The sequence below is a fragment of the Somniosus microcephalus genome, chromosome 8, assembly GCF_052327205.1.
Source record: "Somniosus microcephalus isolate GS21.2 chromosome 8, FLI_Smic_1.0, whole genome shotgun sequence".
In the NCBI taxonomy this organism is placed as follows: Eukaryota; Metazoa; Chordata; class Chondrichthyes; order Squaliformes; family Somniosidae; genus Somniosus; species Somniosus microcephalus.
In genome coordinates, this window is record NC_140994.1 from 8668649 (window position 1) to 8696234 (window position 27586).

General features: G+C 49.2%; 1 protein-coding gene across 5 annotated transcripts in view; it reads left to right on the forward strand.

Annotated features, from left to right (window-relative positions):
• Window positions 1–27586, forward strand: part of armh3 (armadillo like helical domain containing 3) — a 169908-nt gene that overhangs the window by 86802 nt on the left and 55520 nt on the right. For all 5 annotated transcript variants that reach the window (XM_085994197.1, XM_085994194.1, XM_085994198.1 and 2 more), the window contains 3 exons: window positions 2396–2465; window positions 12903–12963; window positions 16907–16995. In XM_085994197.1, the coding sequence (XP_085850323.1) occupies window positions 2396–2465; window positions 12903–12963; window positions 16907–16995 (220 nt within the window). The remainder of the gene's footprint in view (window positions 1–2395; window positions 2466–12902; window positions 12964–16906; window positions 16996–27586) is intronic.

The following is a 27586-nucleotide window of genomic DNA, read 5'->3' on the forward strand; positions in this document are numbered from 1 at the left end:
GAAATATTGTACAAGTAGGGTCCCACGTGAAATATTAACCTGTCCTTTATCTTTCAGTTGTTGCCTGACCTGTATTTCCAGGATTTTCTGCTTTTATTTCGGATTTAACCTCTCCTTTACACTGCCCTTAGAGGAGGCCAGGCATTTCAGGCCACGTAGAGTTCTTATTGAGCCCGGTGATTATCAGCCTCAGACACAGTGAGTGCTTCCCATTCTGAGGATTAGTATGTCTTCCTGGTCTCAATTTGCATGTTCTTCAAGGAGGGGAAGAGAATATCTTCCTCTATAGGTGCCCACTTTCCCATCAAACACTCTCAGGGCAGGTACTGCACGGGTTAGATACAGAGAAAAGCTTCTTCTACACTGTCCCATCAAACACTCCCAGGGCAGGTACGGCACAGGTTAGATACAGAGTAAAGCTCCCTCTACACTGTCCCATCAAACATTCCCAGGGCAGGTACAGCACGGGTTAGATACAGAGTAAAGCTCCCTCTACACTGTCCCATCAAACACTCCCAGGGCAGGTACAGCACGGGTTAGATACAGAGTAAAGTTCCCTCTACACTGTCCCGTCAAACACTTACCAGGGCAGGCACAGCGCGGGTTAGATACAGAGTAAAGCTCCCTCTACACTGTCCCATCAAACACTCCCAGGGCAGGTACAGCACGGGTTAGATACAGAGTAAAGCTCCCTCTACACTGTCCCATCAAACACTCCCAGGGCAGGTACAGCACGGGTTAGATACAGAGTAAAGCTCCCTCTACACTGTCCCATCAAACACTCCCAGGGCAGGTACAGCACGGGTTAGATACAGATTAAAGCTCCCTCTACACTTATCAAACAATGGGCCTCAGAACCAACATTGGGCGAATGCTCCCTCCTACAGCAGTATGACATTTTCCCATTGATAAATAGATGCAGTTTTGTTCACTAGCAAGTTGAGAAGCTGCTTAAACTGGCTTCACACAGGACAGTTCTAGGCAGATGACAAATACTAATTCATCCCAGGTCTGAGAGATGAAAGGCAGACCCCGGGCACTCTCCTTTCATTCACAGGCCCTTGTAAGAAGTAGTCTGCACTTCGAGCTGAAGGGAAACCTGGGAACGCTGGGAATACCCGGCAGATCAACCAGCAGCTGAGAGAGAACAAAGAGTTAATATTTTGGGTAGAGACCCTTGAGGACCCCGTCAGAGTTCGCAGTACTGATCCCCACTCAACGTGTTACTGTTCTTTTCTCACATACAATGGACCTGCTGTGTTTTACCAGCAAATTTGGTCTCACTTCGACCCTCTTTATCGGTGGGTTACTGCTTTCTCCGTAGACCCTCAACTTATTAAAACAACTTCATTTTGATCAGAGTCGAGCGAGTATTGCAATAATGAAAATAGGAACAGGAGGAGGCCATTTAGCCCCTCGAGCCTGTAACACCTGCACTCCCATATTGTTTCCTGGTAGACTAGGAGAAACCAGTTTTGGTTCCTCCCGGCCAGGGACACTTGCACGTTAGTCCCTGACTAGGAGGTCCCAATCTCAGCAGCAAAAGAAAATCGGCTTCTCCCTCCTGAAGAAACTGCACTGGTATTTCCTGGTTTAGCAGTTCAATGCACAACGCCCTGTACTTGTAATAGAGCTTTTTCAGTTGTGCTGTGACTGCTGGGATTGGTCTGCTCCCATGAGCCTTTCCCTTATTCGAGAGTATGAGGAAGAAAGGAGGGGCCGGGGGAACAGTGATAAAGAACGAGAAACCTCAGCCAGGTGGGCGAGAGAAAGAAGAGAAACACTTGGAACATCGGAACAACGACGGACAGGTAAAGACCCTCTGGTCCATCCAGCCCGTCCCCACACAATTCTGATACCTTGCGCATCACAATATAGACACACCCCACCCCACTCGAGACCATGTGATCTCCTGGGAGAGACATAGGAACAGGAGGAGGCCATTCAGCCCCTCGAGCCTGTTCCGCCATTCAATGAGATCACGGCTGATCTGCGACCTAACTCCATATACTCGCCTTTTCCCCATATCCCTTAATAGCTTTGGTTAACAAAAATCTATCAATCTCAGATTTAAAATTAACGATTGATCTAGCATCAACTGCCGCTTGCGGAAGAGAGTTCCACCCTTTGTGTGTAGAAGTGTTTCCTAATTTCACTTCTGAAAGGTCGGGCTCTAATGTTTAGACTATGCCCCCTAGTCCTGGACTCCCCATCCAGCAGAAATAGTTTCTATCTGCCCTATGAGAATGAAAACAGGATTTGAGTGTTTCATTTGCAAAGAGATTGAGGGTGAGGCGAGGAGGCGGAGGGTGGAGTTGATCTCTCGAAAAAGGACTGATAGCCTCTTCAAGATCCTAAACATCGGTCTGTTCTTGACTTCTAAATTACCTTGCAGCCTATGAGACATCGGAAGAAGGCTGCAGAGAAGAACATCCCCTCCCGCCCTCTGGTCTGTGCTGTGTTGGGTAAGTGTCTCACTGAAAGCTTTTAATTGTCTCTTCTCTCTTTGAATGATGATCTGAGTTTGTTAAACAATGTCCCTGGTGGGGAAAAAAAGCAAGATTTGGGATCCATCGCTAATAATAATGATGGATGTTAAGAATACAGCCCGCTGAGCTCTGGGATTTGGGTTAAAATTCCATCCGATTTTTAAGGCTAGTCTGCCATTAGAGAGTGCAGCTCGGTTCTCTCAATGTCTCCCTCATTCCGAGGTGTACCTGAACCCATGCCATCGCAAAATGTAGATCTCCAGCCCGGCTGTGGGTAGCTGGTCCTGGGCATTTGCACTCTATCGCACTTGGCTCTCTGTATTGTACAGCAGAGCCCAGCATACCTGGCACCAGATGTAACAGGGGGGACCACAGAGCACAGGACACTCTTTCCCCAGACAGGGACAAAAAAAGGTCAAGTAGCACATTTAATATCTGTTTGAGGAGAGTGTGCATGGGCTGTGGAGGGGGAGGGCGTACGTAGTGGGGGGAGAGCGTACGGGGCAGGGAGGAGCTGGCTCGATGGGCCCAATGGCCTTTTCGTGTTCCATCCTTTTTTTTGTCCTGCTTTTTTTCTTCAGTTTTCTCCCTGCTCATAAGCGCATAAGAAATAGGAGCAGGAGTCGGCTATTCGGCCCCTCGAGCCTGCTCTGCTGTTCAATAAGATCATGGCTGATCTTCTACCTCAACTCCACTTTCCTGCACTACCCCCATATCCCTTGATTCTCTTAATATCCAAAAATCTGTTGATCTCTGACTTGAATATACTCAGTGACTGAGCCTCCACAGCCCTCTGGGGTAGAGAATTCCAAAGATTCGCCACCCTCCGAGTGAAGAAATTTCTCATCTCAGTCCTAAATGGCCGACCCCCTAGTTCTAGACTCCCCAGTCAGGGGAAACATCTTCCCAGCATCTACCCTGTCAAGAATTTTGTATGTTTCAATGAGATCACCTCTCATTCTTCTGAACTCTAGGGAATATAGGCCTAGTCTACTCAATCTCTCCTCATAGGACAATCCCCCCATCCCAGGAACCAGTCTGGTGAACCTTCGTTGCACTCTCTCTATGGTAAATATATCCTTCCTTAGGTAAGGAGACCAAAACTGTCCACAATACTCCAGGCGTGGTCTCACCAGGGCCCTGCATAATTGCAGTAAGACGTCTTCACTCTTATACAGGAAACTCTCGATTTACCGGCACCTAAATAACCGGAAATCTCTGTTAACCGGCAAAATTCAGGAGTAGGTTCAGGTAAGTTTTACTTCATATTAGTGGCAGTTCCTGGATCTGTGGCCGTGTAACCGGGGTTCCTGCACCCGTTGCTATGCAACAAGGACGCCTGGATCTGTGGCCGTGTACGGGGCTCTCGTACCTTTTACTACACCTCTTTGTAATCCGGACTTTTTGATAAACCGGCACCACGCCAGTCCCGTCGGTGCCGGATAAAAAAGAGTTTCCTGTACTCCAATCCTTTTGTAATAAAGGCTAATATACCATTTACAAATCCTCCCCGATGGTGCAGACTCCTGTTCTCCCCCCCTCCCTTCCCCGCTAGCCACTCCTCGGCATCACTCCCAATTGCCCAATTCTTCATGGGTAAGGCCAGACAGCAAATGGGTCTAATGAGAGGGAGGAATTGAATGAAATCAGTATTTGTAGGGAAATTGACAGGATTGAAGGCCGATAAATCCCCAGGGCCTGATAATCTACATCCTAGGGTACTTAAGGAAGTGGCCCTAGAAATAGTAGATGCATTGCTGGTCATCTCCCAAAATTCTATAGACTCTGGAGCAGTTCCCATGGATTGGAGGATAGCTAATGTTACCCCACTATTTAAAAAAGATGGTAGAGAGAAGCCTGACATCGGTAGTGGGGAAAATGCTAGAGTCCATTATAAAAGATGTAATAGCAGCGCACTTGGAAAACAGTGACCGGATCGGACAAAAGGTAAATCATGCTTGACTAATCTACTGGAATTTTTTGAGGATGTAACTGGTAGAATAGACAAGGGAGAACCAGTGGATGTGGTGTATTTGGACTTTCAGAAGGCTTTCGATAAGGTCCCGCATAAGAGATTAGCGTGTAAAGTTAAAGCACATGGGATTGGGGGTAAGGTACTGACTTGGATAGAGAACTGGTTGGCAGACAGGAAGCAAAGAGTTGGAATAAACGGGTCTTTTTCCGAGTGGCGGGCAGTGACTAGTGGGGTACCGTAGGGATCGGTGCTAGGACCCCAGCTATTCACTATATATATAAATGATCTAGACGAGGAAACTAGATGTAATATCTCCAAGTTTGCAGACGACACAAAGCTGGGTGGGTGTGTGTGCTGTGAGGAGGATGCAGAGAAACTCCAGTATGATTTGGACAGGTTGGGTGATTGGGCAGATGCATGGCAAATGCAGTATAATGTGGATAAATGCGAGGTTATCCACTTCGGTGGCAAAAACAGGAAGACAGATTATTATCTGAACGGCAATAGATTGGGAAAAGGAGAAGTGCAACGAGACCTGGGTGTCCTTGTGCACCAGTCGCTGAAGGTAAGCATGCAGGTGCAGCAGGCGGTTAAGAAGGCAAATGGTATGTTGGCCTTCATAGCGAGAGGATTAGAGTACAGGAGCAATTAAGTCTTGCTGCAGTTGTACAGGGCCTTGGTGAGACCACACCTTGAGTATTGTGTGCAGTTTTGGTCGCCTTATCTGAGGAAGGATGTTCTTGCCATGGAGAGAGTGCAGCGAAGATTCACCAGACTGATACCTGGGATGGCAGGAATGACGTATGAAGAGAGATTGGGTCGATTAGGCTTATATTTGCTAGAGTTTAGAAGAATGAGAGGGGATCTCATTGAAACTTATAAAATTCTAACAAGACTAGACAGACTAGATGCAGGAAGGATGTTCCCGATGGCGGGGAGTCCAGAACCAGGGGTCACAGTCTAAGGATAAGGGGTAAGCCATTTAGGACAGAGATGAGGAGGAATTTCTTCACCCAGAGAGTGGTGAACCTGTGGAATTCTCTACCACAGAAGGCAGTGGAGGCCAATTCATTAAATATATTCAAGAAGGAGTTAGATATATTTCTTGAGGCTAAAGGGATCAAGGAATATGGGGAGAAAGTAGGGACCGGGTACTGAGTTTGGATGATCAGCCATGATCGCCTTGAATGACGGAGCAGGCTCGAGGGGCCGAATGGCCTACTCCTGCTCCTATTTTCTATGTTTCTATGGCGTCAGGCTATTCCACTACCCACGTGATTTCCTGAAATCGCTGTCAGGGCCGGACACCTTGGTTGATTTTTTGCCCCCTCTCGCTGCCCCAGGGTCACTGCCATAGATTGTGGCGCCAACACTGCTTCCTGACCAAAGTCAGCGAACTGAGCTTCTGACCTGTGTCTCGGTGTCACGCTGTGCAGACAGGCTGCTGCACCGGGTGTTCCTGGCTGGATTGCGTGCAATTTATTTTGCTATTTCTGGCTTAGATGCGATGTTACCTAAGCACTGGCAGATTGGACGCCTGCTCATCATGAAGCCTTAGTTAGAAATTTCAGCGTGTGGGGATGCACTTCCCTCAGCATGGCTATTCGGCTGGGGCGGCAGTAGGGGCTTGGCAATTGGTCTCAGTCACCCTGAGCTAGAGAGGGCTAAAGTCAGCCAGAGTTCCCTTGTCCCATCGCTAGCCAAGCTCGAGGGTCACTGAATAGCCTTCGAATAGCCTACCATCACTCAGCGTCTCGGCTCACCTATAAAGAAAAGCCTCTTGCATGAGGTAACAAAGAAAGAAAGAACCTTTCACCACCTCTGGATGTTCCAAAGCGCTCTACAGCCAATGAAGTACTTTTTGAAGTGTAGTCACTGTTGTAATGTAGGGAAACGCGGCAGCCAATTTGCTCACAGCAATGAGTTAATGACCAGATAATCTGTTTTTTAGTGATGTTAGTTGAGGAAATTATTTTTTTTTATATTCGTTCATGGGATGTGGGAATCATTGGCAAGGCTGGCATTTATTGGGCAATTGGGTGAGATGCCGGGCAGCGGCTAGCGGTGTTGGTGAGCCGCCGCCTTGAACCGCGGAGGACAGTTAAGAGCCGACCGCATTGCTGTGGGTCTGGAGTCACATATAGGCCCAGACCGGGTAAGGACGGCAGATTTCCTTCCCTAAAGGACATTAGTGAACCAGATGGGTTTATTACAACAATCTGGTAGATTCATGGTCATCATTACTGATACCAGCTCTTTCTTCCAGATTTATTTAATTGAATTTAAATTCCCCAGCTGCCGTTGTGGGATTTGAGCTCACGTCTCTGGATCATTAGTCCAGGCCTCTAGTCCAGTAACATAACCACTATGCTACTGTACTCCTAATTGGCCAGGACACCGGGGAGAACACCCCTGCTCTTCTTCGAAATAGTGCAGTGGGATCTTTTAAGTCCACCAGAGAGGGCAGACAGGGCCTCAGTTTAACAGCTCATCTGAAAGGTGGCACCTTCAACAGTGCAGCACTCCCTCAGCACTGCACTGGGAGTCGCTCTGGATATGCTCAAGTCTCTGGAGTGGGACTCGAACCCAAGACCAATGTTCTCCCTGAGGCGCACGGCCGCACACCAATCAGGAGGTCCTGCGCAGGCTGCTTACCAGCTGCTGCCACTGGAAAAGTACCCCGCATGTCTGGGGCCGCGCAGCGTATTTAAAGGGACCGCCCAAGAAAAAAAATGAGAGGGAGCATTGGTCGCGACCTTCTGACTCCAGGGGTGAGCGTGCTACCCATTGAGCCCTGGCTGAGGCCTCACTGGGGGAGGCTGGCGACTGCACAGCGACTGCCCTCCAGGAGCAGTCAGAGCCTGCAGGGGAGAAAAAGGAGGAAGTGAAGGCTTCACATTGCCAGCGATCACAGAATGCTTTCGGAATCGGCCCCATACTTGATGTGGAATTGTGTTGACATCCTGTCTCATTTAATGATGGGAGAATGCAGTTCACAGCTGCCTTCTGCCCATCAAGGCTCGAGGCTGTTACACACACCGACAGCCCTTGATTGAGGTTTCACATATCGCTCTCTTGACTGCTCTATAAAGGGGACGTGTATCCGACTGAATTATCATATAAATGTATTTTTGTGAGTTGCAAAGGAAATATTTGTGTTTCTGATGCCTGTGTCAGCAGTCCGGGCTTTAAAACAACTCATTAGCTCCCTCAGTGGCTCTGTTTCTAAGTGGCCCGCACCTCTTCACACCCAGGCCTCAGGTCACTGCCGAGGCACCCGATCTCGGCTAGGGTAGCGCGGGGAGTGCTACAATTATTCTCCCCAAGTTAGGGAGGGGAGGAATCCTTTTTTGATAAAGTAAATAAAGCAAAAGCGTTTCCACTGGCAGCTGGGTCAGTGACCAGAGGACACACATTTAAGATAATTGGCAAAAGAGCCGGAGGGGAGCTGAAGAGAATTGTTTTTACGCAGCGAGTTGTTGTGATCTGGAACGCGCTGCCTGAAGGGGCGGTGGAAGTGGATCAATAGTAACTTTCAAAAGGGAATTGGATAAATACTTGAAAAGGAAAAATTTGCAGGGCTCTGGGGAAAGAGCAGGGGGGAGTGGGACTAATCGAGAGCTCTTTCAAAGAGCCGGCACGGGCACGATGGACCGAATGGCCTCCTTCTGTGCTGTACGGTTCCATGATTCCTGTGACCGGTGTTGTTAGAAATCTCATCATTTATCAAAAAACTACTCATGAAATAACACTGGACGACCAGCTGGTGGCGCCGTCCAAGGAGTATAAATACTCGGGCGTGGGCCCAGCTCTTCAGGGACATTTTGTAAGACAAGGAACTAGTGAAGTACAACTAGACCTCCATGTTCTGAAACAAGTTGGTTAAAGCCTTGCTTTATATTCAAACCAAGTGCGTAGTGAGTTTTATTACGCCAGGTGTCAAGTGCATTTGTGTGTGGACATGGGTGAGGTGAGATTGGGCTCAGCTATGATGCCCTTCCTACAGTACAATATTCTGGCCGACACTCGCTGTCTGGGCTCACTCAGGAATAATGGCCACTGTGGAACTGCTAGTATGAGCCAGCATCTTCAGGAGTGGATATTTGCTTAATTTATTTTTTGTTATTATCTGTATGACTGCACTCACTCACCAGCACTGCACCGTCTCTGTGACAAGACAATTGTCGGACTCACGGGCATATCCCACTGCCATCACGAACACACGGTGCTGCCTCTAAAAATCCTTCCCGCCGCTCGATACGAGGTCACGCTCGCCAGCTTGTTTGTTTTGGCGTACATTTAAGGACAGCAGAAAGCAGTGAATTGGGTGTAAACAGTTCTTGCACAACCCCCAATGATTCCTTTCCTTCCCCCATGACGTTCTCCCCTCCTTGAGCTGCCAGCTCACATGGAACTGCAGGATCTTGTTCACATATCCAAAACCTCGTGTGTGGAGCTGGCCAGGGAGTGTCAGCACGATATCCGAAGAAACTTGCATTTCTATAGCGCCTTTCACAACCTCAGGACGTCCCAAAGTGCTTCGCAACCAATGAAGTACTTTTAAAGTGTGGTCACTGTTGTAATGTAGGAAACGCGGCAGCCAATTTGCGCACAGCAAGCTCCCACAAACAGCAATAAGATAAATGACCAGATAATCTGTTTTAGTGATGTTGATTGAGGGATAAATATTGACCCAGGACACCGGGGAGAACTCCCCATCTCCTCTTAGGAAAAAGTGCCACGGGATCTTTTACATCCACCTGAGAGAGCAGACGGGGCCTCGGTTTAATGTCTCATTCGAAAGACGGCACCTCCGACAGTGCAGCGCTCCCTCAGCACTGGCACTGGGAGTGCCTGCCTGGGTTTTGTGCTCAAGTCTCTGGAGTCGGACTTGAACCCACAACCTTCTGACTCCGAGGCGAGAGCGCTGCCCACTGAGCCACGGCTGACCAGCTGAGCCTGATCTCCCCTTGTCCAGCAGGGGTCACTGCTTAGCAGTTGGGATCAGGAGTCCGAACCACCCCGTCCTCCCCAGTCCAGGGGGCTTGAGACCCTTCGTAGTGCTGCCGTGGCTCAGACCAGCTTGCCCAGCACAGACTGGGGATTGTACCTGGGCCTGCCTGCTGTGTATGGCTAGTGCCTATGCAAATCAAGTTACTTGTGGGGACGGCCTGTCTGCTGAAGCTAAAAAAAAAGTCCAACTTTGAGATAGGAAGCGTCTATTCATTATTGCTAGTGGTGAATATATATGAATGAATTATGCTAATTTAAATCTAATTCGCCAGCATGCATAATTAGGCTGTGGCCACATAGCTGCAAAACTAATTAGGGAAATTTAGATACTGTGCAGAGGAATCAAAATTATTACAGTATCATGGAGCTGTGATATTGAAATACTTGAATAATTTGGTGGTTCTTTCATTTTTTTAAATCTATATATTGTATATTTTAAATAAATGGCATTCATTTTTGATTTACCTTATTTTTTATTAAAAATGAGCTGACACTTGCTTTCTCGCCATGCCTGTACTACTCCGGACCAGATGATGTGATGTTGCTGTAACACAGGCTGCTGACATCCCAGGCACATGTCCCAATAAAAATGAGTGTGGTGTTACCTTTGGAAATTTAGACACTGTGAAGAGGAGTCAGAATGATGAAAGTATCACAGAGCTGTGGTATTGTCTCCTTTAGATGCTGCCCTTTGGTGGGGGTATGGCTCCACAGGGGGCCAGGCCAACCTCTGGTACGTCGGCCAAGTGGCCAATCTCGGGTCCAGATGGTGTCAGCCGTGACTCAGTGGGTAGCACTCTCGCCTCTGGGTTAGGAGGTCATAGGTTCAAGTCCCACTCCAGAGAGTTGAGCACAAAAATCTAGGCTGACACTCCCAGTGCAGTGCTGAGGGAGTGCTGCACTGTCGGAGGTGCCGTCTTTCGGATAAGATTTTAAAACGAGGCCCCGTCTACTCTCTCAGATGGTCGTAAAAGATCCCATGGCACTATTTCGAAGAAGAGCAGGGGAGTTACCCCCGGTGTCCTGGGCCAATATTTATCCTTCAATCAACATCACTAAAATCAGATGATCTGTTCATTATCACATTGCTATTTGTGGGAGCTTGCTGTGCACAAATTGGCTGCTGCGTTTCTTACATTACAACAGTGACTGCACTTTAAAAGTACTTTATAGGCTGTAAAGTATTTTGGGACTTCCTGAAGTTGTGAAAGGCGCTGTAGAAATGCAATTTTTTTTTTCTCAAACTGTTTGACTATGAAAGTCGTCATAGCCAACCCCAGTCCTGTTCTCTCCTGGCTTTCACACGCAGTAGTGCTTAGCAATCACAAGTGCCTTTCCTCACTGATATTTTCCTTGTTCTGTGTGTCAGCCAGTGGGTAGCATCCTCGCCTCTCAGTCAGAAGGTTGTGGGTTCAAGTCCCCACTCCAGAGACCTGAGCACATAAAGCTAGGCTGACACTCCAGTGCAGTGCTGAGGGAGTGCTGCACTGTCGGAGGTGCCATCTTTCAGATGAGACATTAAACCGAGGCCCCCTCTGCTCTCTCAGGTGGATGTAAAAGATCCTGTGGCACTATTTCAAAGAAGAGCAGGGGAGTTCTCCCCGGTGCCCTGGCCAATATTTATCCCTCAATCAACATCACTAAAACAGATTACCTGGTCATCATCACATTGCTGTTTGTGGGAGCTTGCTGTGCGCAAATTGGCTGCCGCGTTTCCTACATTCCTTCAAACAGTAATTCATTGGTTGTAAAGCGCTTTGGGACGTCCGGTAGTCATGAAATGCAAATCCTTTTCTTTCTCTGGAGTGTTGAGCCCAGTCGTATCATTGCGAATACTTTCTGAGATCCTCTAACTCAGCACAGAGAGGGGGACGGAGCCTGGGGCCGTCTGCTCCGTGTTCCCTCAGCACCGCACTTGGTTGGTGCCTTTGTGAACTAGGCTGCCATTTTTTTCCTTCTTTTTAATAACTTTATTCATCAGGATTTACAGTGTCACAGACACCCAAGTACCGCAACTATATTGTTAATCAGCCCTTCAGACATGAAATAAAGAGCAATTAATTCTTCCACAGGTTCCTTGCCTGGCTGGCCTTGTTGCGTGGCTGTAGTTAAGTCGTTGCGAGTGTGTATTTACGACTTTGCAAATGGCTGTATCAGAGCATTATCCCAACATTGCCTATAACTCAATCGGTGACAGCAATCGCAGACCAATCATCACAGGCACCAATTTCGCCCTTTTGGAGAGATGAAAAAATCGGTGCTGGAGCGAAGAGAGGTTCGCGTTTGGGCAGCATCCAAAATCCAGTCAGAACATTGGCGCACAGCCTGTGCTTCTGAAGATTTGTGAGCAGGTCGTGTCCTTGGTCTCGACCCTACAGCAGCAGTGGTGCAAAAACCAGCAGTGTTATTAATGCTCCCTTGTGTTACTGCTATAATGGAAGACGCTAAAAGACGAAGAAAAGGGAAAGCATTCCATTTGTGTAGCACCTGGTCACATCTTTCAGCAGCAATAGTTACAGCAAAAAGACCCGAGCTAGGGAACATCATGTCATTGGAAGAGCCAGCGAGGCAGGAATGATTCTTGTGTCATAGAAACATAGAAGATAGGAGCAGGAGTAGGCCATTCGGCCCCTCGAGCCTGCTCCACCATTCAACGAGATCATGGCTGATCATCCAAATTCAGTACCCTGTCCCTGCCTTCTCTCCATATCCCTTGATCCCTTTAGCCTTAAGAAATATATCTAACTCCTTCTTGAATATATTTAATGAATTGGCCTCCACTGCCTTCTGTGGTAGAAAATTCCACAGGTTCACCACTCTCTGGGTGAAGAAATTCCTCCTCATCTCTGTCCTAAATGGCTTACCCCTTATCCTTAGACTGTGACCCCTGGTTCTGGACTCCCCGACCATCGGGAACATCCTTCCTGCACCTAGTCTGTCCAGTCCTGTTAGAATTTTATAAGTTTCAATGAGGTCCCCTCTCATTCTTCTAAACTCTAGTAAACTCTAATGTAGGCAACCTGTTCATTTATTTATTATTTATTTAGATAGAGTAAATAAAGAGAAACTGTTTCCAATTGCTGAAGGATCGATAACCAGAGGACACAGATTTAAGGTGATTGGCAAAAGAACGAGAGGCGACATGAGGAAAAACTATTTTACACAACGAGCGGTTAGGATTTGGAATGCGCTGCCTGATAGGGCGGTGGATAGAGATTCAATAGTAGCCTTCAAAAGGGAATTGGAGAAAAAATTGCAGGGATATGGGGAAAGAGCGGGGGAGTGGGACTGACTGGATTGCTCTTCGAAAGAGCCGGCGCAGACTCGATGGGCCGAATGGCCTCCTCCTGTGCTGTACTATTCTAGGATTCTATATAAGCTCCAGCCACAATACATTCCAAGGCTTAACTCACTGTGTTTTCCAGATCTGATGGTGGAATTTATGGTCACGCACATGATGAAGGAGTTCCCCATGGACCTTTACATGTAAGTTCAACTTCATTTATTCATTGACCCTCACCCCAAACATTCACCCCCCCTGTTTGCATGGCTGCCTCCCCATACCTTGCCCAAGCTTCTTGTATGTCAGGCTAATGGTGAGCACTGGATGGCAATTTGTGGAGAACATCACCTGAAGTCCATGGGAGTCACTGGATAATGATCAAGATGGGGAACTGTGGCTGATCCAGTTCCCTTTTCTAACCAGAGGCCCTGAGACCAAGTGAAGCACCTTCTACCGCTAACCTGGGTAAGATCAGGTAACCCAGGACCTGCTCCCTTTATAGAGCTGGGTGCAAGACTGGATGGGGCGTTTGGGAATCCGTGAGCACGGGTTGTAAGAGGCTACCAATGATGACATTGGATTTATGACATTTGTTGGATCCCTTTGAGTGGATTAATTATAGGTTGGATAGCTGGAATGCATGTGAATTATTTAGTGCGACGCAATTCTTTAATACACTTATTGCCACCACGATACTTCTGCAGCCGTTGATCTGCTCAATCACTCCCTCACCTCCACTTTTGTTGCCCTTGTTCTCAGCAAATCCTTTACTCTGTCCCATCCTGGTTGTTCTTCCTGTTATGGCCCCCATCTTCACTCCCTCAAGTCCAAAGGGTGCAGACTTGAGCGTATTTGAATTTTTTGAAGAGGTAACAGAGAGAGTAGACAAGGGTAATGCAGTAGATGTAATTTATCTAGATTTTCAAAAGGCCTTCGATTAAGGTACCCCATAATAGACTGATGAACAAGGTCAGAGAATGCGGAGTCGGGGGACAAGTAGCAGAATGGATTGCTGGCTGACTTCAAGACAGAAAGCAGCGAGTAGGGGTAAAAGGTAGCTATTCACGGTGGCAGAAGGTGGGTAGTGGTGTTCCACAAGGATCAGTGCTGGGACCACTGCTGTTCACAATTTATATTAACGATTTAGACTTAGGAATCAAAAACACAATTTCTAAATTTGCGGATGACACCAAATTGGGGGGGATAGTCAATACTGAGGAGGACTGCAACAAATTACAGGAGGACATTAATAAACTTGCAGAATGGGCAAATAATTGGCAAATGAAGTTCAACACAGATAAATGTGAGGTATTACATTTTGGTAGGAAGAATAGGGAGGTCACTTATCACTTGGAGGGTGCGGGTCTAGGTGGGGTAGAGGAACAAAGGGATCTCGGAGTACAAATACACAGATCACTAAACGTTGCGACACAGGTTAGCAAGACCATAAAAAAGCAAACCAAGCACTAGGGTTTATTTCTCGAGGGATAGAATTGAAAAGTAGGGAAGTTATGCTAAACCTGTATCGAACCTTGGTCTGACCACACTTACAGTACTGCGTACAGTTCTGGTCACCATATTATAAAAAGGCTATAGAGGCACTGGAGAGGGTGCAGGGTAGATTTACAAGGATGATACCAGAAATGCGAGGGTACACATATCAGGAAAGGATGAACAGGCTGGGTCTCTGTTCTCTTGAAAAAAGAGGGGTGACCTAATAGAGGTCTTTAAAATTATGAAAGGTTTTGATAGAGTGGATACAGAAAGAATGTTTCCACTTGTGGGGAAGAGCAAAACTAGAGGCCATCAATATAAGATCGTCACCAAGAAATCCAATAGGGAATTCAGAAACTTCTTTACCCAGAGAGTGGGGAGAATGTGGAACTCGCTACCACAGGGAGTGGTTGAAGCGAATAGTATCGATGCATTTACGGGGCAGTTAGACAAGCATATGAGGGAGAAGGGAATCGAGGGTTATGCTGATCGATTTAGATGAGGAAAGATGGGAGGAGGCTCGAGTGGAGCATAAACACCGGCATGGACTGGTTGGGCCGAGTGGCCTGTTTCTGTGCCGTATATCCTGTGTATCTGGTGCACAGTTGGATTAGCCATCCATCACAGGATCTGGATGGACCACGTCAAGCACTGTCCGGCCTCACCCTCTTCTGCTCAGCAGTTCAGGATCATTCCCGGCTTCAATTCTCCATTACCAAGTGACTACTTCTACTCCTCTCCCCTGCCCCCTCCACCCTCATCTCCAACAACAAATACGAGGAGCTCATGGACTTCTTTGTCCATTACATTTAGACCAGTCAGCTGCCTTTGCTGCTTCCTCTTGCCACAAAGCCAGACATCGCCCCGCTCCCGGTGTTGAACCAGCATCTTAATTTTTTTTCTCCTATTTCCCTTCATGCTTCCTCTGAGCTCATCTTGTCCATGAGACCCACCTTCTGCTCCCTTGACCCCATTCCCACTAAACTGCTGACCACCCAACTTCCCTTCCTGGCCCCCATGCTATCTGACATTGTAAACTGTTCCCTCTCCTCAGATAGTGTACCCCTCCCTTTTAAAAACGCTGTCATCACCCCCCCCCTCAGAAAACCCACCCTTGACCCCTCTGTCCTTGCAAACTATCGCCCCATCTCCAACCTCCCTTTCCTCTCCAAAGTCCTTAAACGTGTCGATGCCTCCCAAATCCGTGCCTATCTTTCCCGCAACTCCATCTGAATCCCTAGAATTAGGTTTCCGCTCCTGCCACAGCAGCTAATCAAAGTAAAAAATGACATCCTCTTACTGGGGCTATGGTGCATTATTCCTCCTCATGCACTCAATCTCTCTGCAGTCTTTGACACGGTTGACCACACAATCCTCCTCCCAACATCTCTCCTCCGTTGTCCAGCACAGTGGGGACTGGTCTTGTGCAGTTCTATAATTACCTATCCAATCGTGGCCAGAGCATCTCCAGCAGTGGCTTCTTTTCCTGCCCCCACCCCACACCGTTACCTCCAGAGCGCCTCCTTGCCCCCACCCCCCCCTGCCAATCTCAACTTCTTGCTGCCCTTTGGTGACATTATCCGCAGATATGGGGTCAGCATTGGCATTTACGCTGACTACACCCTCATCTCCCAACAACAAATACGAGGAGCTCATGGACTTCTTTGTTCATTACATTTAGGCCAGTCAGTTGCCTTTGCTGCTTCCCTTTGCCACAAAACCAAATATCGCCTGCCCCCAGTGCTGAACCAGCATCTTAATTTTTTACCACCTGTCTCGACTCCTCCGCTGCCTCTGTGTTGTCCATCTGCTTGTCCGACATCCAGTCCTGGATGAGTCACCACCTCCTCGAGTTAAAACATTGGGAAAACCAAAGCTACTGTCTACACCACCCCCATCACAACCTCCGTTCCCTAGCCACCGATTCCACCCCCTCCCTGGCCACTGTCTCAGGCTGATCACAACCTCGGTGTTCTATTCAACCCTGAGCTGAGCTACCAACCCCACATCCTCCCCATCACAAAGACCCCCTACTTCCACCTCCGTAACATCGCCTGCCTCCGCCCTGCTCACCTCATCTGCCACTGAAACTCTCATCCTAGCCTTTGGTACCTCCAGACTCGACTATTCCAATGCTCTCCTGGAGGCATCCCATCCTCCGCCGTCCGTAGACTTTAGCTTGTCCAAAACTCTGCTGCCCGTATACTAACCCGCACCAAGTCCCTTTCACCTATTGGCTCCCCGACCCCCAAAGCCTCCAATTTTAAATTCCCATCCTTTTGTTTAAATGTTTAAATCCCTACATGGCCTTGTCTGTGTAACCTCCTACAATCCCCCCTCCTCTGCACTCTCCATTTATCCAACTCTGGGATTTTATCCATCCCCCCCCCCCCACTCCCTTCGCCCCATCTTTGGCAGCCCTGCCTTCAGCCGTCTAGACCCCAAGCTCTGGAAGTCCCTCCCTAACCTCTCCACCTCTCTCTCCGCCTTCAATACCTTTCTTAAAACCTACCTCTTTGACCAAGCTTTTGATCTTTACTCCTAATCGCTCTTCTTTGGCTCGCTGTCCATTTACGTCTGAATACGCTTACAAGCTCTATAAGTGCAAGTTGTTCTTGTTAATGTAACACTTCCCCCTTTTCTTGTTTGCAGGCGGTGTGTTCAGATAGTTCACAAGCTCATCTGTTATCAGAAGAAGTGTAGAGTACGGTTACATTACACCTGGCGTGAACTCTGGTCAGGTGAGTGCCGTTATACCTGGTCAGGTAGCATTACAGGACAGCCGAGAGGCAATGTTCCCACTAACTTGTTTTTGGCCTGCGCAGGCCACTCAAAATTCCGCGCATGCGCTGTTTTTCTGTTTAAAAGCAAGCTGACCGGCTGCGTGTGGCCGCGCATCTTAAAGAGAATGTTGCTAGGAGGCCCAGTCAGGTAGGGTTATAGTACACCTGAGGGGTGTGGTCAGGTAGGGTTATAGTACACCTGAGAGGTGTGGTCAGGTAGGGTTATAGTACACCTGAGAGGTGTGGTCAGGTAGGATTATAGTACACCTGAGGGGTGTGGTCAGGTAGGGTTATAGTACACCTGAGGGGTGTGGTCAGGTAGGGTTATAGTACACCTGAGGGGTGTGGTCAGGTAGGGTTATAGTACACCTGAGAGGTGTGGTCAAGTAGGGTTATAGTACACCTGAGAGGTGTGGTCAGGTAGGATTCTAGTACACCTGAGGGGTGTGGTCAGGTAGGGTTATAGTACACCTGAGAGGTGTGGTCAGGTAGGGTTATAGTACACCTGAGGGGTGTGGTCAGGTAGGGTTATAGTACACCTGAGAGGTGTGGTCAGGTAGGGTTATAGTACACCTGAGAGGTGTGATCAGGTAGGATTCTAGTACACCTGAGAGCTGTGGTCAGGTAGGATTCTAGTACACCTGAGAGGTGTGGTCAGGTAGGATTCTAGTACACCTGAGAGGTGTGATCAGGTAGGATTCTAGTACACCTGAGGGGTGTGGTCAGGTAGGGTTATAGTACACCTGAGGGGTGTGGTCAGGTAGGGTTATAGTACACCTGAGAGGTGTGGTCAGGTAGGATTCTAGTACACCTGGGAGGTGTGGTCAGGTAGGGTTATAGTACACCTGAGAGGTGTGGTCAGGTAGGGTTATAGTACACCTGAGAGGTGTGATCAGGTAGGATTCTAGTACACCTGAGAGGTGTGGCCAGGTAGGGTTATAGTACACCTGTGAGGTGTGGTCAGGTAGGATTCTCGTACACCTGAGGTGTGGTCAGGTAGGGTTATAGTACACCTGAGGTGTGGTCAGGTAGGATTCTAGTACACCTGAGAGGTGTGGCCAGGTAGGGTTATAGTACACCTGAGAGGTGTGGTCAGGTAGGGTTATAGTACACCTGTGAGGTGTGGTCAGGTAGGATTCTCGTACACCTGAGGTGTGATCAGGTAGGGTTATAGTACACCTGAGAGGTGTGGTCAGGTAGGATTCTAGTACACCTGAGAGGTGTGGTCAGGTAGGATTCTAGTACACCTGAGAGGTGTGGTCAGGTAGGATTCTAGTACACCTGTGAGGTGTGGTCAGGTAGGATTCTCGTACACCTGAGGTGTGATCAGGTAGGGTTATAGTACACCTGAGAGGTGTGGTCAGGTAGGGTTATAGTACACCTGTGAGGTGTGGTCAGGTAGGGTTATAGTACACCTGAGAGGTGTGGTCAGGTAGGATTCTAGTACACCTGTGAGGTGTGGTCAGGTAGGATTCTCGTACACCTGAGGTGTGGTCAGGTAGGGGTATAGTACACCTGAGAGGTGTGATCAGGTAGGATTCTAGTACACCTGAGAGGTGTGGTCAGGTAGGGTTATAGTACACCTGAGAGGTGTGGTCAGGTAGGGTTATAGTACACCTGTGAGGTGTGGTCAGGTAGGGTTATAGTACACCTGAGAGGTGTGGTCAGGTAGGATTCTAGTACACCTGAGAGGTGTATAAAATTATGAGAGGCCTAGATAGAGTGGATGGGAAGGACCTATTTTCCCTTAGCAGAGATGTCAATAACCAGGGGGCAGAGATTTAAAGTAATTGGTAGAAGGATTAGAGGGGAGTTGAGGAGAACTTTTTTCACCTAGAGGGTGGTGGGGGTCTAGAACTCACTGCCTGAAAGGGTGGTAGAGGCAGAAACCCTCATCACATTTAAAAAGTACTTGGATATACACTTGAAGTGCTGTAACCTACAAGACCGAGTGCTGGAAAGTGGGATTAGGGTGGATAGCTCTCTTCGGCCGGCACAGACACGATGGGCTGAATGAGCGTCGTGGGTGGAGGAACAGCAGCAAGGAAGGAAACGGGACGGTGGGTCACTCCGAGCCCGGGGTTTGGGGATCAGGTTGTGCAGGTGCTCATCGAGAAGTAGTGGCGATCAAAATCTGGAAATCGCTAATGTTGTAAATCTCATTGGGAGATTGCTGTGCATTTGGATCAATGTGAGGCTTTTTCATGTCGTCCTTACCCCACCCCAGTATTTCCACCACCCCGCCACCCTTCTCCTCTTGCTGGGGTCCAGTTCCACAGGTGCTACTCACCACCTGATACTGGTGGCAGCTTGGCTCAGTGGGCAGCACTCTCGCACTCTGCGTCAGAAGGTCGTGGGTTCAAGTCCCACTCCAGAGGCTTGAGCACAAGATGCAGGCTGGCACTCGCAGTGCAGTACTGAAGGAACGCTGCACTGTCAGAGGTGCCGTCTTTCAGATGAGATGTTAAACTGAGGCCCCGTCTGCCCTGTCAGGTGGTCTTAAAAGACCTCTGCCACTATTTTGAAGAAGAGCAGTGGAGTTCTCCATTTATTCCTCAACCAACACCTAAAACAGATGATCTGGTCATTGCTGTTTGTGGGAGCTTGCTGTGCGCAGATTGGCTGCCACATTTCCTACATTACAACAGTGACTACACTTCAAAAGTACTTGGCTGTGAAGCGCTTTGGGACGTCCTGAGGCTGTGAAAGGTGCTGTATAAATCCAAGTTTCTTCTTTTTACTTCCCCCAAGCTCTTTGTGCTTGAGCGTAGAAAGTCAGTCCCATACGCCATTCAACTATAGGGCTGGCACAGCCAAGCCCAATCCGGCCCTCTTGACGACTTTCCACTGGATAGCAGTCAGGAGCAGGGAGTCTGGCTGATTTTACCCCAGGACACTTGGGGCACATCTCGTGGCCCCATCTCCATGCCAGTTGCTGTACAAGTGTTTTAATGCCAGAAATTAAACTCTGCTTTAAGCTGATTAGCCTCTCAATTGGAGTGCTGGCTGTTTCTGTGATTTATAGCCCTGAGTTTTTCCGTGACCTTCACAACTGAGAAAAGCTTCACTTTGAAAAGTGCCCCTCATTGCAAGTTTTAATTGCGGAAGCACCAGCCTCCTCCATCATCCTTAAGGCTGACTGTAGTGGACGGTTAATGTCTTTCCGTACGTGTTGGAATCTCCTCCGAGCAGAGAGTTGCCCGTCAGTCACGAGCCCACAGCATCTCGAGCCCTGTCACTTTGCACGGGCACACTGCGTACAATCCAGGGGGTGGGGGGGGGAGGTGGGGAAAGGTGAAGGTTCACGCGCCCCATTCCCGTTCAGTCACTCGGGTGCAGCTTCTCCATTTCTATCCCTCTTGAAATTACATAGAACTTGCGGTACAGAAACAAGCCATTCGGCCCAACTGGTTTGTGCTCCACACGAGCCTCCTCTCACCCTACTTCATCTCACTCTATCAGCATATTCTTCTACTCCTTTCTCTCTCGTGTACTTATCTAACTTCCCCTTAAATGCGTCTATGCTATCCCGCCTCAACCACTCCCTGTGGTAGCAGCTCTGCACAATTCCACAGTCGATCCAGCTGTTGCACCTTTCGACGCTCTGCGGTTCAATCACAATTAAGTTTTGAACGCAGCCGAAACACGCGGTAAAATAGCTCCGCGATTCGGGGCTACAACCGTGAGAGCAAGCGGTTCAGCGAGGAGGCAGGGAGCACTGCTGTGTGTGTGAGGCAGTTAAGATGGACCCTTGAATATTACGACTAAGCAATGGCCACTGTTGGCATCGAGCTAGCTAGATGACCGCATTCTGGCAACCAGCAATGCACGTTGCAAATGAACAGGACTGCATTTTCGCTTTGTGCATATGGCAGGGTCGTCCGTGCTTCTGAATTATACCTATTCGGAGTGCCAGATCTTCAAGCTCGTGAGGCATTCCCTCCTACTGTCACACGCCATCAAGACGATTAAGGGGCAATTTGATGGTGGTGTTCAGAATTGTGAGAGGTTTTAATAGAACACATAAGGAGAAACTGCTTCCAGTAGCAGGAGGGTTGGTAACCAGAGGACACAGATTGAAGGGAATTGGCAAAAGAACCAGGGCCTCGCACAACAAGATTGCTAATAGAAACATAGACGATAGGAGCAGGAGCAGGCCCCTCGAGCCTGCTCCGCCATTCAATGAGATCATGGCTGATCATCCAAATTCAGTACCCTGTCCCTGCCTTCTCCCCATATCCCTTGATCCCTTAGCCTTAAGAAATATATCCAACTCCTTCTTGAATATATTTAATGAATATCCTCTACCGCCCTCTGTGGCAGAGAATTCCACAGGTTCACCTCTCTCTGGGTGAAGAAATTCCTCCTCATCTCTGTTCTAAATGGCCTACCCCTTATCCTTAGACTGTGACCCCTGGTTCTGGACTCCCCCGCCATCAGGAACATCCTTCCTGCATCTAGTCTGTCTAGTCCTGTTAGAATTTTATAAGTTTCAAAGAGATCCCCTCTCATTCTTCTAAACTCCAGCAAATACAAGCCCAATGAACCCAATCTCTCCTCATACGTCATTCCTGCCATCCCAGCTATCAGTCTGGTGAATCTTCGCTGCACTCCCTCCATGGCAAGAACATCCTTCCTCAGATAAGGTGACCAAAACTGCACACAATAACTCAAGGTGTGGTCTCACCAAGGCCCTGTACAACTGCAGCAAGACATCCTTGTTCCTGTACTCGAACCCTCTCGCTACGAAGGCCAACATACCATTTGCCTTCTTAACCGCCTGCTGCACCTGCATGCTTACCTTCAGCGACTGGTGCACAAGGACACCCAGGTCTCGTTGCACTTCCCCTTCTCCCAATCTATTGCCGTTCAGATAATAATCTGCCTTCCTGTTTTTGCCACCAAAGTGGATAACCTCGCATTTATCCACATTATACTGCATCTGCCATGCTTCTGCCCAATCACTCAACCAGTCCAAATCATACTGGAGTTTCTCGGCATCCTCCTCACAGCACACACACCCACCCAGCTTTGTGTCGTCTGCAAACTTGGAGATATTACATCTAGTTCCCTTGTCTAGATCATTTATATATATATTGTGAGTAGCTGGGGTTCAAGGACCGATCCCTGCGGTACCCCACTAGTCACTGCCTGCCACTCTGAAAAAGACCCATTTATTCCAACTCTTGCTTCCTGTCTGCCAACCAGTTCTCTATCCAAGTTAGTACCTTGCCCCCAATCCCATGTGCTTTAACTTTACACGCTAATCTCTTATGCGGGACTTTATCGAAAGCCTGAGAACATAATGAGATCATGGCCAATGTTCCCTGTAAGCTGCGCTGTGATGTGCACGGCCTGTTTCTTTTAGCGTGTGGTCCCTTTAAATTTCTGCGCATGCGCGGTGTTTACACTGGGAAAGCCGGTGAGCGGCCTGCGCGGGACGTTCGGATTACTGTGCAACTGTGTGCGCGCAGCTTAGAGGGAACATTGATCATGGCTAAGCTGTATAACTTCATCCACCCGCTGAGGTTCCCTATCCCTAAAAACCCTAGCTGAACAAAAGACGATCTAACCCAGTTTTGACATTTTCAATCAACCCCTCTCCCCCCCCCCCCCCCCCCCCCCCCCCACCCCACGACAGCCTCAACAGCTTTTTGGGGGGAAGTGTGTTCCAGATTTCCTTTCCTGACATCACCCCTGAACGGCCTGGCTCTAATTTGAAGATTCTGCCCCCTTGTACTGGACTCCACCACCAGAGGAAATAGTTTCTCTCTGTCTACCCTGTCGAATCCTTTCATCATAAACATCTTTTTCAGACACGGGACATGGAACAATGTTGCACTTTAAAATGTAATGGGGCAATTTGTTTTTGAGGCTGGGGCTGCAGCACATACCTCCCCATTGGTGACAAATACTGAGGGAGCGCCGCACTGTCGGAGGGGCAGTACTGAGGGAGGGCTGCACTGTCGGAGGGGCAGTACTGAGGGAGGGCTGCACTGTCGGAGGGCCAGTACTGAGGAAGCGCCGCACTGTCGGAGGGCCAGTACTGAGGGAGCGCTGCACTGTCGGAGGGCCAGTACTGAGGGAGCGCCGCACTGTCAGAGGGGCAGTACTGAGGGAGCACTGCACTGTCGGAGGGCCAGTACTGAGGGAGCGCCGCACTGTCGGAGGGGCAGTACTGAGGGAGCGCTGCACTGTCGGAGGGGCAGTCCTGAGGGAGCGCTGCACTGTCGGAGGGACAGTACTGAGGGCGCGCCGCACTGTCGGAGGGGCAGTATTAAAGGAAATGCTGCACTGTCGGAGGGGCAGTACTGAGGGAGCGCTGCACTGTCGGAGGGACAGTACTGAGGGCGCGCCGCACTGTCAGAGGGACAGTACCGAGGGAGCGCAGTACTGAGGGAGCGCTGCACCGTCGGAGGGGCAGTACTGTAGGAGCGCCGCACCGTCGGAACAGTACTGAAGGAGCGCCGCACTGTCGGAGGGGCAGTACTGAAGGAGCGCCGCACTGTCGGAGGGGCAGTACTGAGGGAGCGCCGCACTGTCGGAGGGACGGTACTGAGGGAGCGCCGCACTGTCGGAGGGACGGTACTGAGGGAGCGCCGCACTGTCGGAGGGACAGTACTGAGGGAGCGCCGCACTGTCGGAGGGACAGTACTGAGGGAGTCCCGCACTGTCGGAGGGACAGTACTCAGGGAGCGCCGCACTGTCGGAGGGGCAGTACTGAGGGAGTGCCGCACTGTCGGAGGGGCAGTACTGATGGAGCGCTGCACTGTCGGAGGGGCAGTATTAAAGGAAACGCTGCACTGTCGGAGGGGCAACACTGAGGGAACGCTGCACTGTCGGAGGGTTAGTACTGAGGAAGTGCAGCACTGTCGGAGGGGCAGTACTGAGGGAGGACTGCACTGTCAGAGATACTGTCTTGCAGACAAGACATTAATCCGAAGCCCTGTCTGCCCCCTCAGATGGACGTAAAAGATCCCATTGCACTATTTTGATGAAGAGCCGAGGCGTTCTCCTTTGTGTCCTGGACCGATATTTATCCCTCAACCAACACTTAAAAGACTGATCATCTGTGCGCAAATCTACATCCCTCTCAACCTTCAAAAGCCTCTCATCGACTACTTCGACTGTCACTCCATTTTCTGCTTTATTTTGATCACCCTGACTTTTTCGTTTCTTTTTTTCCTTTCTCTCCCTTTTTTAAAAAACTTTTTCTTTCTTTCGGTCTTTCTCATTCTTTCTCCCTCCACCTGTAGTTTGATTAAACTGTCCTCCTAAACTCCTTGCCTAGTATGACTGCCATCCTGCAGTTTCTGCCGCCTGGCTCCCCGTCAGATTGCTTTGCGGCCAAATCCGATCAGCAGCTCGGCGCACACAGAGAAGCTCGGTCGCTACAACTACGTGGCATCTGTTGCTGCCATCTGCCGCTGTGTCTCTTTGCTCCCTCTTGTTGGAAATTATCTAGAATCAGCAAAATAAAATACCTCACCATCTGAGATTAATTTTCAAATTATTTCTTCAGTCAGGAACATAAAGTTTTTTTGTAAATTCTCTCGGAAATGCCTCAGAGCTCTTTACTCAATTAATCCCGTTCAGGCGCAGTGACTTTTCCTATCTGGCGATCATTTTTGCACGTACAGCAAGATCCCACAAGCAGCGATGAGACTTAACGGCCCGGTAATCTGCTTTTGGTGGAGTTGGTTGAGGGAGCAATGTTGGTCCAGACACTCGGAGCCAATGTTTCCGTTCATTTTTTTCCAGGTGCAATGCCCCTTTAAGGGGCTGCGCGGCCCATTCACATTATCGCGCGTGCGTGGTTATTTTCCATTACAAAGTCGTTGAGCTCCTCTGCTCCTCTTTAGACGGCGCCATGGGATCTTCAATATCCACCTGAGCCAAGAGGGCACCTTAACATCGCAGTTCAATGTCTCTGCTGAAGGATGCTCCCCCTGGCAATGCAGCACCCCCCCCCCCCCCCCCCCCCAGTACCTCCCTGGAAGGTCAGCCTTTTTTTTAATTCATTGATGGGATGTGGGCGTCGCTGGCTAGGCCTGCATTTAGTGCCCATCCCTAATTGCCCTTGAGAAGATGGTGGTGAGCCGCCTTCTTGAACCGCTGCAGTCCATATGGTGTAGGTACACCCACAATGCTGTTAGGAAGGGAGTTCCAGGATTTTGGTCCAGCGACAGTGAAGGAACGGCGATACAGGTCCAAGTCAGGATGGTGTGTGGCTTGGAGGGGAACTTGTAGGTGGTGATGTTCCCATGCGTCTGCTGCCCTTGTCCTTCTAAGTGGTAGAGGTCGCGGGTTTGGAAGGTGCTGTTGAAGGAGCTTTGGCGAGTTGCTGCAGTGCATCTTGTAGATGGTACACACTGCAGCCACAGTGCGCCGGTGGTGGAGGGAGTGAATGTTGAAGGTGGTGGATGGAGTGCTAATCAAGTGGGCTGCTTTATCCTGAATAGTGTCGAGCTTCTTGAGTGTTGTTGGAGCTGCACTCATCCAGGCAAGTGGAGAGTATTCCATCACACTCCTGACTTGTGCCTTGTAGATGGTAGAAAGGCTTTGGGGAGTCAGGAGGTGAGACACTCGCCGCAGAATTCCCAGCCTCTGGCCTGCTCTTGTAGCCACAGTTTTTATATGGCTGGTCCAGTTCAGTTTCTGATCAATGGTAACCCCCAGGATGTTGATAGTGGGGGATTCAGCGATGGTAATGCCATTGAATGTCATGGGGAGATGGTTAGAGTCTCGCTTGTTGGAGATGGTCATTGCCTGGCACTTGTGTGGTGCGAATGTTACTTGCCACTTGTCAGCCCAAGTCTGAATGTTGTCCAGGTCTTGCTGCATATGGACATGGACTGCGTCAGTATCTGACGAGTCTCGAATGGTGCTGAACAGTGTGCAATCATCAGCGAACATCCCCACTTCTGACCTTATGATGGAGGGAAGGTCATTGATGAAACAGCTGAAGATGGTTGGGCCTAGGACACTGCCCTGAGGAACTCCTGCAGTGATGTCATGTGATTGAGATGAATGACCTCCAACAACCACAGCCAACTTCCTTTGTGCTAGGTATGATTCCAACCAATGGAGAGTTTCCCCCTTGATTCCCATTGACTTCAGTTTTGCTAGGGCTCCTTGATGCCACACTCGATCAAATGCTGCCTTGATGTCAAGGGCAGTCACTCTCACCTCACCTCTTGAGTTCAGCTCTTTTGTCCATGTTTGGACCAAGGCTGTAATGAGGTCAGGAGCTGAGTGGCCCTGGCGGAACCCAAACTGGGCGTCAGTTAGCAGGTTATTGCTGAGTAAGTGCTGCTTGATAGCTCTGTCGACAACACCTTACATCACTTTGCTGATGATTGAGAGTAGACTGATGGGACGGTAATTGGCCGGGTCGGATTTGTCCTGCTTTTTGTAGACAGGACATACTTGGGCAATTTTCCACATTGCCGGGTAGATGCCAGTGTTGTAGCTGTACTGGAACAGCTTGGCTAGGGGTGCAGCTAGTTCTGGAGCACAAGTCTTCAGTACTATTGCCGGAATGTTGTCAAGGCCCATAGCCTTTGCAGTATCCAGTGTCTTCAGCCGTTTCTTGACATCACGTGGAGTGAATTGAATGGGCTGAAGACTGGCATCTGTGATGCTGGGGACCTCAGGAGGAGGCCGAGATGGATCATCCACTCGGCACTTCTGGCTGAAGATAGTTGCAAATGCTTCAGCCTTGTCTTTTGCACTCACGTGCTGGGCTCCACCATCATTGAGGATGGGGATATTTTTGGAGCCTCCTCCTCCTGTTAACTGTTTAATTGTCCACCACCACTCCCGACTGGATGTGGCAGGACTGCAGAGCTTTGATTTGATCCGATGGTTGTGAGATCGCTTAGCTCTGTCTATCGCATGTTGCTTCCATTGTTTGGCATGCAAGTAGTCCTGTGTTGTAGCCTCACCGGGTTGACACCTCATTTTTCGGTATGCCTGGTGCTGTTCCCGGCATGCTCTCCTGCACTCTTCGTTAAACCAGGGTTGATCTCCCGGCTTGATGGTAATGGTAGAGTGAGGGATATGCCGGGCCATGAGGTTACAGATTGTGGTTGAATATCAATCAATTCAATTTTATTTGCCATATGTACTAGTACAATGGAATGCTTACTCCCAGTAGGGACACGTCAGCTATTTTTACAGCGCCGTATTCAGAAAGTCAATTCTTTGGCATCCAGTGGCAGTGGGAGCACGATGTCCCTCAGCCGCTCCGTCCTCCTCATCACCGCGGCCTCCTCCTCACTGTTGCCGGCTCGGCTCCACGTGCGGTGGCCTGCTTCTCCCGCTCAATTCTGCTGCTGCTGATGGCCCACAGCGTCTCATGGATGCCCAGTTTTGAGTTGCCAGATCTGTTCGAAATCTGTCCCATTTAGCACGGTGGTAGTGCCACACAACACGATACGGTATCCTCAACATGAAGACGGGACTTCGTCTCCACAAGGACTGTGCGGTGGTCGCTTCCACCAATGCTGTCATGGACAGATGCATCTGCAACAGGTAGATTGGTGAG